Source organism: Vigna angularis, chromosome 8 (genome assembly GCF_016808095.1).
Source record: "Vigna angularis cultivar LongXiaoDou No.4 chromosome 8, ASM1680809v1, whole genome shotgun sequence".
In the NCBI taxonomy this organism is placed as follows: Eukaryota; Viridiplantae; Streptophyta; class Magnoliopsida; order Fabales; family Fabaceae; genus Vigna; species Vigna angularis.
This window is the reverse complement of record NC_068977.1, coordinates 5,354,520-5,366,555: the sequence shown is the minus strand read 5'-3', so window position 1 is coordinate 5,366,555 and position 12,036 is coordinate 5,354,520. Positions and strand designations below refer to the sequence as shown.

The window sequence follows — 12,036 nt, the reverse complement described above, 5'->3', positions numbered from 1 at the left end:
TTAAATGCAAAATGAAATGGGGGTAGTTATTAACAAGTACCTGTTATCATTGGTAATGTCTATGGCCTCTGTTGGTCTCTAAAGTTAAGAAAATGAAAAACTATATTATATTGAGCCAAAACGAAAAATCCAAGGCAGACGAGCCTTCCACAAGACCACATAATGACAGAAAATAATACCAAATTATAGGATGCTAATTATCAGCAAATAAATGCACCTCCATAAGAAAAAGAACTGGTCCAAAAATCTCCTCCTGCAATGGTTGATATACTCAAATTTAGTTCAAGTCTAAACCAAGGAGCAAGAATGAATAAAGAGTCACTTTTCAAGGCATCATAAGAGTTATACACAAAAATTATACGCATAAAAGGTTTCATTTCTTTAACTGGTATTTAAACTGTTTGTTACCCACCAAATCAAATGCTACGGGAAGAATAAATGTTTCATGATTTCCTATATGTTTTATTCTTTTTGTTTGTTTTCTATGAGGCCTTGGAAAGAGAAGTGCTATTCCAAACATTCCCCTATCAATTTCTACGCCAAACATTACTTTAAGAGCTATACAAAGAAAACAAGATCTTTAGAGTTGAACAACATGGAGAAAGACACTTTATGAGAGGGAGAAAAATCAAGAAAAAGGAATTCTTGACATCTGAAATCCTGTTTATTATTGTAGGGCATTAGATAAACAAAACATTGTAAGGAACTCACAAATTCAAAAAGGTTAGCCAAGACTAAGTAATTATCAAAATTGGAAGCAAAAATCAAATCATCAAAAACAACATCATTAAAAGAAGAAGCATCCGCTAAAATATTAGAACCATGAACAATAATAGCTGGCATGCTATCCTGTTTTTCACTCCAATCTGCAGTTCGAGAGGATTCTTCTGCTTGCCTCAACCAAACTTCTTAGGAACACGATTATAATGAAGGAATCGTTATGTGATGACTGAGATGATTTGGTAGCAAACAACCACATGTAATATCCAAAAAAGGGTCTCACATAACTAGTTGAAAATTCAAAGAACTCAACTATTTTCCTTAGGGTTAAGAGACGCAATCCATAAAGTAAGAAGTACCAACATTATATTGCACCATAAACACCTTAAATTCATCAATCAAGCAGAAAAATAAGCACAAAGAATGAAAAGGGACAATAAAAATGGCAAAAAGAAGAAACCCCACAACATTAAAATTTCATAAATCATAGGTTTAAGGAAAATACAGAGTAAGGCGGCAGCACATAGAGGCAGAGACAGCACAGACAGGTAGAGACAACACGGAGAGGCAGAGGCAAAGAGTGACAAGCTGGAACACAATAATCGAATCACTACTTACCTCGACAGTCGGTATGGCAGTGAACAAGACAGGCCCCTCGACAGTCGATACAGCAACAACGACAAGGGTCAGAGCAGGGTCACCGTTGGAACTCTCCTTTGTCGACAGAGTCACGGTGGCAGCGGTCGCGCGTCACGGTAGGGCTAGGGCAGAGTCACCGTGGGTTTTCGTTGAAGCTCTCTTTCGACGGCAACGGTGGGCAGCGATTGGGTCACGGTAGGATTTGCGACGAGCCTTCAACGGCGACGGGCCTTCAACGGCGACGGGCCTTCAACGGCGACGGGCCTTCAACGGCGACGAGCCTGCGAACCTTCCACGGGAGCCTTCAACCATAGAAATACTGAGAAAAGAATGTAATGAGATAGGAGAAATTTTTGATCGCAAACCTAAACCATAGTACAGTACAGTTAACTGTATTAAAAATAAAATAAGTTCAGTATATTTAAACTGAATAGTTAAACAGTTAACTAGGTTTTAATAAAAATAGTTTAAGTTTTTTTTAAGTATAAAAGAGTACAGATAACTATAGTTTATAGTTTTTAAGTAAACTGTGCCCAGCCCTGATTGTTCATGTGTGGAGTCTATAGACTGTAGAGAACATCAGACCTTGTTCAAAGGGGCATCTAGCTGGATCCTCTCCAAAGTATTGGGACAAAGAGTCTGCACTTCTTCCCTGAAAAAGAAAGACTTGATCAAAACCAAAAAATAAGTAGTTGGCAAACTTAGTCAAAAACACAGCCCTAAATTAATGACTTTTATCTGGGATGAAGCATCAAAATCTACTGACTGGGCAATCTCCAAGTGTAGAGTAACACCAAGAAAAAAAAGGAGGAAAAGAAGAATTATTATTACAACAGGACTCACCACTTCAGAATACAACGATATAAGGGACCTCACATCAGCTTCAGCAATATCAAGAAAATTCTTCAACACCTGAACAAGAAAAACGTCACAGAGAATTACTGAGAAACAAAGTTTCCCAATCTTGAATCAACATTTTTTATTCATGAATTATAGTTTGTATCAAATTGTATGTTTAAGAATAGTTTATATTATTTCTGAGAGTTGTTTTGTGCTATATCTATCTATAACCTAGAATCCATGTAACAAGACATAAAAATCACATACATACATGACAGCTACCAATTGCTAACCATATTACAATTTATTGAAGACCACAACACTCCTTTTGATCAAGATATTATCATGTAGCAAAATATCTAAAAGGAAACATTTAGTTAAGATTTGATGCCCTGAAACCTTATGATTTTCTTTAGTATTATCATAAACTGAATGGAGTCAAACTAGAATTGTAGCTGAGGCTTCTTCTTTTTTTCTTATGCGTATATTTGGGTTCAGGTGCTGAAAATGTGGATGGTGAGGAATCGGTAAGAAGAAATAAGCATGTCTTGAAGCTAGTATTAGTATGAATAGAGCAAACATCAATATTTTCTAGTAGAGAAGATCTTAGATAAGAGAAGTATAACACATTCAGGTATAAGCCAACATTTTTTATTTGTCACCTTACGAAATCCTGTTGATATGGCACCATCATTTTCAGAAGCAGCGAGTTCTTGCTCAACTTTCTCTAAACCTTTACTCACAGCTTGCATTTCCTCGGCCAATGCTTTTAGTTGAATCTATTGGACATAGGGTAGGCAACCCCATAAGCAAGCTCATAAGATCATCTGTAGTACATATATCATCAAGGTTAATGAAAATGTTATTGACAAATAATACCTTAGAAGCTGCTTCCAAATGGACAAGATCCTTATCAAAATCTAGCAGTTCTGGCATTTTCTCAGCAAGAAGCTAAAGAGAACAAACAAATGACGTGTAAGGTATCGTACAAAAGTAGCATAAATGACAAACAAATGGAGTTAGAACCTGAATATTGTGAAGTTAAAATTTCAACTGGGTGGAAAAGACAAATCTAACCTAAAGATACAATGGTTAAATACAAAATAAAATTTGAAGATTTTGACATCTACCTTACACAAATAATGCATTAAAGTCATTTTATTATTTCTTGCACGAGTGTCAGATAATTTAAGAAGGCTATCCAATTTGAATCCAACAGCTGATCCTGAAGTGAGAAACATAAAGGTTTAATCTCAAAAAAGCATAGCAGGAACTTTCTCATTTTGTCAATGATAATGAGGTGAAATGTAAATAAGAAATCCATCTCTAATTAAACTAAAGTAGCAGTAGAGTTAACAAAAAGGTTACCCCGTGCTGTTCCTTGATTCAAGGCATTTCCCAGAGTAAGAATAGTCTGCATTATTTGACGCAATTTCCCAGATTCTTTCACCTGAAAGAACGAGTAATAGCATGAAGAAGCAGCCCAAATATGCCTTCATGTTTGTCAACTAAGAGCCATTGGACAATACCTCTCTGGCTGCATTGTTGATTGTGTTCAAATTTACCTTCAAATCGTTCACCTGAAGAAGCAAGAAAAACAAGTCTTTACAGATGAAATATTATAGCGAAACCACACAGATAATCATAAATCCATATCCTAGATAACTTACCTGAGAAGAAAAGGTGATTTTAAAAGCAAAAACCCTTAATTTGGATTCCACACGCGGAACCTTCATCAACTCCATAAAAAACTGAAAGAAAATATATTAAAATTAATATATATATATATATATATATATATATATATAAAAGGTACAAAGATCAATTGACTAAAGCGTATAAGAGAGAAAGACCTGTTCACACTTTCCAAGCATTTCCTTGTTTCCTGCATAATTCTGGAAACAAAAAAGATTTTAGCGAGGAAAAACTCAAAAGACAATGTAGAATCTCTTTTACGATAAGATTTGAACCAGGCTTTCACAATTTATGTATCATTAAGAAGATTGACACTTTATTTAAAAATTTTGTAAGCTGGAATTCTCCCTCTCTCTGCACACACTAAATAATAAAAAGCTTCTATGACAGCTGTCATTCTTTTAACAAAAATGGAACAATCTAAAACAATGTATTAATGTTTTGACATGCACATTACACACTGTATATTAAAACATGAAAAGGTTGAATAGATGTGGGTTAAGGCAACATGTACCACCTAGGACAGCTGACAGCTGTCACATGCTGAGTGGTAAAACGAATTTGAAGATCATACCAAAATGGACGAGGAAATTATACAAGGGAGAATGGGGAAGAAGGGAAAGAGGGGCAGAAGAGGATTTTGGAAAAGAGTTAGAGTAGTTTTCTTAAGTCTGTGTGCTATTAGAGGGTTTTCTCGGTATAAAGGAGAAAATTCTCTCCTTGTATATAATGAAGAAATCATAATATTTGAAATAAATTAAAGTCAAAGCCATAGAAAAATATGCTTCATGTACTTTCAAAAATTGTCACTGAATCAAGCTAAGATGAGACAACCTCCATGTGTTCAGACAAATGTACTATTATATGATTCCAGATTTTGAGGCTGAAACCAAGTAAGTAATATGAAAATTAAAACATTGCAACCAATATACTATTATGGTAAATAATGTCACACAATACAGTTCATACATTTCTTTAGGGTTCCTGCTCAGATAAGGGAAGGAGTACCTTTAACATTTCCATCTCTTCCTTTGTTGGACAGAACTTGATGAGATTCTCAACCTGATCAATATCAAGAACCAAAGAATCCAATGCAAGTACAGCTTTCTGAAATAGAAAACAAAACCCACAAAAATGATAACTACTGAGAGAAAACAAGGAAAAATAATGTCATCTAAAACCAACCTCACCACTGACGGAAGTGTTAGTGAATTAAAATTTAGATTAGAAAAATATAATTATGATAAATGTTCTCATTATGCAAGTTTCTATCAAACAAAATAAGGAGAAAGCGCTCAAAATCCACCTGCTCAATACAATATTGAACTAAAATGATTATTAACCTCACTTGATAAATTTCAAAGTCTAAATCAATTAAACTCTGACAACTTCAAGTCTGAAAAATTCAACAGTGAAACATGATATTGTCAACAACGAAATAATCTCCTTCTCAGATGACTTTTGTCTAAAATCTACAATGTAACTAACAAAAGTAGACAAGGATAAAATAAAACATAATCATTACTAGGTGCACGTTTAGGAAAGTCTTTTCCAGAGAAAATAATGCGTGGCTTTATAAAAGTGAAGTTACAAAAATAATTTTCAAAAAAAAAAAGAATTAACCCTAAAGAATGTTTTTTCATACAAAAGGAATTTGTTTAATATAGTAAACGAGAGAAGCATGTAGGAATTTGACAATTACTCCTAAAGCAAACCAAACCAAAAGAATAAACAACATACTCGAAGAAAATTAGAAGCATCAATTAATGACATGTGTGGCTATATTTCAATACTTATGCGTAGAATTTGCTTTCAACTAAAACAAGGAGTAAAATCAATCTGCCACTGTAGTTGATAACATTCAATTTTTGCTTGAGGATTCAATATAAAGTAATCAATTCAACAAATTGATCTATGTTTGCACTCCAAATAGCCTTCAAGAAAATTGTAATAAATGCCCTCTATCACTATAAAATGTCCTAGTAAAGAACCAAACTATAATACCTGGATGCATTAACACAAATTGAGAAGAATATAAGCAAAATGCATACTCCTCCATCAGGCCTTTTACTTTTATTCTATTTTGAAATAAAAGAAGAATCTAATGAAGGAACAGAGAATGGCATAGAATAAGCACAAGGAATCCTCCTATGAAAACCCAATTCCATGAGGTATCCTTTTATACTAAGTTTGGCCATAACTCTACAATTTTGTCAATATGGTTTACCACTACATGGATTACTCAATTACATCGGTATCTACCTAAATACAATAAGTATGTGTGTCCAAGAAATGTTTAGAACTAAATCCCGACTTTCCATATGGAGCAGCAGAGAGAAACATCCGAAACTTATAATTATAAGTAATTTCACTGAATAAAAAAGAGCAAGGGAAACTTACAAGCATATCTGGCAAAGGAATTTTGATTTTAGAGAGCATTATTTCACAATTATATGCTCTACGCAAGTCAACCTGACAATAAAGGGAAAAAGAGTTTGGTTATATTAGTTATACATTTCTTTTAGTAACTAAATACAACTAACCAGAAAAAAAATTATAAATAAAAAATGCTTCAGTATCTGTCTTTAAGTTTGTCAGCAAATATGTCTGTCAAATGTAACTAATATATGGGCCTTTGGGCCATCTCTTTGTAAACTCTTTGTATTATAGTCACTTATATAGAGAGATTATTTATTGTCTACTCATAATATATTCTAACAATATCATATCGTAAAGACCAAGCAAACTGCAGTATTGAACATTTGTTTCATCAGATAACTGTCCATCAATTCAATCCAATAGAAAACTTCTTTGGCAATAAATTTTTGTGATGTTTTTCTCTTATTTAACAAGCAATTACCAAGAGCAGAAATAATCTGCCATAGATAAACATTTTGATGTTTATTGCCCCTTTTAATGGCAATTTTAACACCAGAGTAATTCCTAATTACCGTGATAGGTCTTCTAATCAAGCATATAAACTCCAATTTAGTTGACAAAATAATTTATGCCAAAAAGAAGTTGCTTACCAGTTGTACTTTCTCCGGCTTGTTAATATTAGGACCACGCCGAACTCCTCCTCTAGTACTACTCCCATCACAAGTAGATGCTGCTGAAAACAGGGTCTCAAGTTCTGATATATCTATCTCAGGGGCCCTAACAAACATTTCATTATTTAAAATCAGAAATGCTAAATAGGCATTGAATCCCACCCTCCCTCTGACTAAAGGAGACTAGGGAAATTAACAAAATTACCCACAACAACAATACATAATGTGATCCCACAAGAAGCTTTAAAAATGACAATTTCCAGTCATTATAGAAGTACCATTATAATGAAAATCATGTTTGATATCCATATCAAAATTCTGTAATCAGTACCTTGTTCCACTGTCCTGTTTCTATGAATCAGCCCATAGACTTCCCTTGGCTGCTCGAGCAACTTTCACCCAGTGTAGGGGTTTTAGCAAAGTTTTCTTTGGAGCATTAGCAGTAACACCAGTACCACGACCTCTACCAACATTTGTTGTTGAAGCTTTGCCAGGAGGTGGTGCCACACTAGTGGCTGTAAGTGCAGGTGGCATTGGAGATGCACCACGACCAGGTGGAGGAGGAGGAGGAGCACCTGGGGGCCTTGGTGCCAATGGTGGTGGTGGTGGTGGTGGAGCTGAACCTGTTTGTACACTTGGCGGAGGTGGTGGTGAGGGAGCTGAACCTGCTCGTATAGGACCTGGAGGAGGAGGTGGTGGAGGAGCTGAACCTGTTCGTACAGGACCTGGAGGAGGTGGAGGTGGTGGTGGACCTGCACCTGCTCGTACAGGACCTGGAGGAGGAGGTGGTGGTGGTGGGGCTGAACCTGTTTGTACAGCACCTGGTGGAGGTGGAGCTGGTGGTGGAGCTGTTCGTACAGGACCTGGAGGAGGTGGAGGTGGAGGTGGAGCTAAACCTGTTTGCACATGACCTGGAGGAGGAGGAGGTGGAGGTGGAGGTGGAGCAGAACCTGTTTGTACAAGACCTGGAGGTGGTGGGGGTAAAGAACCTAATTGTGTAGGACCTGAAGGAGGTGGAGGTGGAACTGAACTTGTTTGTGCAGGACCTAGAGGAGGTGGAGGTGGTGGTGGTGGTGGTGGGGCTGAACCTGTTTGCATAGGACCTAAAGGAGGAGGAGGAGGAGGTGGTGGAGGTGGAGGGGCCAAATCTGTTCGCAAAGGACCTGAAGGTGGAGATGGAGGCGGAGGTGGTGGGACTGAATTTGTTCCCTCAGTACCTGGTGGTGGAAGAGGAGGAGGTGGTGGGACTAAAGTTGTTTGTACGGGTCCAAGTGCAAGTGGGGGAGGAGGAGGTGGTGGAGGGGCTGAACTTGTTTGTACAGATGGAGGTAAACCAGGAGTGCTATTGGCATCCCCACCTATAGGAGGGAGAGGGGGTGGAGGAGGAGGTGAAGGCAATGTAGAAGCATTGTTCAGATCCTGAACTAATGGATGCGGAGGTGGGGGAGGATGGGGAGGAGCTAAACTTGGCTGTATAGGTATTGATGATTGAGGTGGAAGTGTCGGTAGAGGTTGAATAGCGGGAAAATGTGAAGGTGACGGTGGAGACAAACAAGGAGAAGTTTCCTTTGTTAGAGCATGGTGAGGCAATGAAACATCATCGGTTAGTGACTGATCAGGTGTTCTTGAAGTTAGATTTACATAATCTCCACCGTTGTTTTCAAAAGTTAAATGGACCAAATCAGGTGTGTCAGATGTAAATAATTTTGAAGGATCAGCATAAGACCTGGGAATAACATCAAAGGCCTCGTCTGAACTATCAGCAGTGCTCGACTCATTATTTTCTTCTTCAGAGTCAGCAGGAGATGAATACCAACTTCCTCTACCCTGAAACCTTGAAAACTCTTTGGCGTCGTTTAATACTGTAAGCTGCTTAAGAAGCCATACAGCAGCAGAATCACCACTGTCAATCCATTCTGCACCACTGAAAAGTTCTTGAACCCTTGAAAATGCCTCAATGGGTGATCCACCTTTCACCTCACCATCTAAAATACTTGTGGGAGCCCTTTGAGGACTTATGTTTTCAACCTCCCCAAACAATACCTAAATTTCAAGGTTTTTCAAGATCAGATTAAAACCAATAACCTAAAAATGCAGAACAATCACACCATTACAACCCTAAGTCTTAACTTTTCAAAATACAGTACATTTTAACACATACTCACCTCAGCCCGGAAGCCCTTTGGATACCGCTCCTTCGAATCCCACAGAATGTCCAAGTTCTCAGCATTCAGCATCAAAATGTTCGACCGAATGAATGCTGTATTGAACATCACTCGAAACATCATCACCTCCCTCTCCGGATCCAAATCCAAATGCACGCACTCCAACACCACATCCCCTTGCACTAAGCATTGAATATCAATCTTAATCACATCACAGTCTGCCTGAGATAAAAACACAATACATTCATTCCAGCATCAACTATCCTCACAAACAAACACAACAACCAAAAACAAACAACAAAACTTGCATACTTTCTCTTAATCCTTATTTTCTAATCAGAATTGAAGGTTCACCTCATTAATCTATCTCAACCTTTGATACAAACCTTTCTTACACAAATTACCAAAGTAAAACTCAATTCCAGTGATAGACAAACAAAACAACCAAAAGAACGGTATACATGTTCTGCTACGCGAAAACTCGACCAACTACACACCCACAGACAGATTGAAGAACGGCACCAAAGCACCTAAGCAACCATATATCAATTTTGTCCCACAGAAAACTCAACCATATATCAATTTTGTCCCACAGAAAACTCAACCATTCACACACACACACACAACCTGTCTGTAGTGCCTCAAAGTCTTCTTCTTCTTATGCATATTATAAATCATCCGCGTGGAAAGGCCGCCTTTACTAAGCAAATTCCTCCCAAAAATCCTAAACAACGGCCTGCACCCATTCCCCCCATCAAACCCAGGAACCCCTCTGAGTATTACACAGTCGAGAGACAGCGCCCTCTCCGGCGGCGGCCACTCCGCGCCAATGTTCCTCCGAGCCACATACTGCACATAACGCAGCTGCGACGGCATCGGGTTGAGCGCCGACAGCAGCTGCAGCAGCCCCTTCGGCGCCTCCCTGTGAACCATCTCCAGAATCTTCCGCTCCCCACTCTGCGCCTTCCGGAAAACGAGGAAAGCAGCAAGGAGAAAGGCGAGGAGGGGCCAGCCGCCGCGCTCACAGTGGAACAAGATCACGGCGGCGGGGTCGGCGAGGCAGGTGTCACAGAGGCGGAGGAAGTGGTGGAGGAGGGAGAGGGGGAGGAGGGGGCAGCCCTCGTACTGCTTCGGATAGTCGATGACGATGGCGTCAAGTCCGCACAGGAGGCGCGAGAAGCGGCTGCGTGAGTCACCGTCGCGGAAGTTGAGTGCGAGGAAGGAAGATTCCGGGAAGTCTTCGTGGAGGTCGGAGAGAATTTGGCGGAGGTAGAGCTGGTACATTCCCTCTGGGAGGGCTTCGGTGGAGAAGCAGGAATCGAATACTGAAAAGGAAATGGAAAGTGGAAAATTTCACAAAACGAAAATCAAAATCGAAACGAAGTGAAAATTAGGAATTTACCATAGACTCTGTCTGCAAATTCGAGTAAGCCATCAGGGGGACGCTTGTAGAAGAATCGGCTGAGAAGAGACATAGTTTAGCATGGAAGGAAGAACAATGGAGTTTGGGAGAGCAGAGTTTCAGAGCTTTGCAATGGGAGAGAAAAAAGAGAGACTTTTGATTTTGAAATTTGAAATGAGATCGTAATTTGTAATTAAACACAGAAAAAGACTGATTTTTTAGTACTATTTGGTAAGAGAAAAGAAATGGGGTTTAATTTTCTCTTTTGAATTTATTTTATTGATTAAAATGAAAGAAGAAGACAGTTAAATTTATTAAGTTGTTTTTCGTCCTCACAGAAAAGAAACAGACTTTCGCAAACAAAATATCCTATTACATGTAAAATCAAATCAAAACTGCCACATCTGTTTATGTTTGTTAATCCAATTGCGTTTAAAACCAATCCAGTAACTCACACCTTCCACCACCTACCTTAACTTAACTCCTAAGTATATATATATATATACAGATAAAAAATTAAAGTTAAATAATCATTAAATTTATTAATATTTTCTAAATTTATACCAAACTACTAGGAAGTTAAAAATTGCTTTCTAAATTATCATAGTTATAAGCCTAGATTTTTTATTTGCCTGTATATAATAAAATGAAAGCTTTTAACTGTCACAGTAATACACAACAGATAATTAAGGTATTAAAATTAAAATATAACATTGAAACATTGAAAGATGGTATTATTTGTAGCTTTCAAATGATTTGACAGTATATAGTATTAAGAAAGTAATAGTTATTTTTATTTATTAAGAGTGGCTTGAAAATGAGTAGATAAGATTTTCAAAAGCAAGCCAAAATATGTGTTAAATAGATGAAAGTTGTTTTTGTAAGAAAGTTGGCTTATTGAATTGATATCATAACAAATAAACATCAGAAACAAACATTTGCGTTGAGACAACACATGGACAACTGTTATGGTAAGTGTATGATCTGAAGCCATAACTGTGTCCAACAAGACTATACAAATTTCTTTTAGGTTTAATCATTCACTAAGTCCCTATTTTCGCATGAAATCTCAATTTCGTCCCTTTCTTTCTGAAAATCTCAATTGGGTCCCAATTTTATGAAAATTGCAACAAATCGATCCTTTCCATTAAATAGTGTCAAACGGCGTTAAAAAAATTGATGAGTGAATGCTGAGATGACGAACGAGCGCTCGTCCAGCAGCGAACGAGCGCTCGTCCAGCAGCGAACGAGCGCTCGACCACCGAACGAACGGTCGTCCAGTGTGGAACGAACGGTTGTCCACCAGAGAACGGACGCTCGTCGACCTCTTACTGCTGGACAACCGTTCGTTCCACACTGGACGACCGTTCGTTCGGTGGTCGAGCGCTCGTTCGCTGCTGGACGAGCGTTCGTTCGCTGTTGGACGAGCGCTCGTTCGTTGCTGGACGAGCGCTCGTTCGCTGCTGGACGAGCGCTCGTTCGTCATCTCAGCATTCACTCATCAATTTTTTTTAACGCCGTCCAG

The 12,036-nt window shown here is 38.3% G+C and overlaps 1 protein-coding gene across 1 annotated transcript; it reads right to left on the bottom strand.

Annotated features, from left to right (window-relative positions):
* LOC108334847 (formin-like protein 14) lies at positions 1-10,715 on the bottom strand. The gene is given in 18 exon segments (XM_052866766.1): positions 1-253; positions 1,339-1,678; positions 1,945-2,011; positions 2,203-2,271; positions 2,862-2,978; positions 3,079-3,150; positions 3,330-3,424; positions 3,568-3,649; positions 3,729-3,779; positions 3,870-3,950; positions 4,053-4,094; positions 4,903-5,001; positions 6,295-6,366; positions 6,924-7,050; positions 7,276-8,987; positions 9,110-9,331; positions 9,737-10,434; positions 10,512-10,715. Coding segments are annotated over 17 exon segments (3,732 nt in total). The 5' UTR covers positions 10,585-10,715; the 3' UTR covers positions 1-253; positions 1,339-1,625.
* Positions 10,716-12,036: the final 1,321 nt, after the last annotated feature.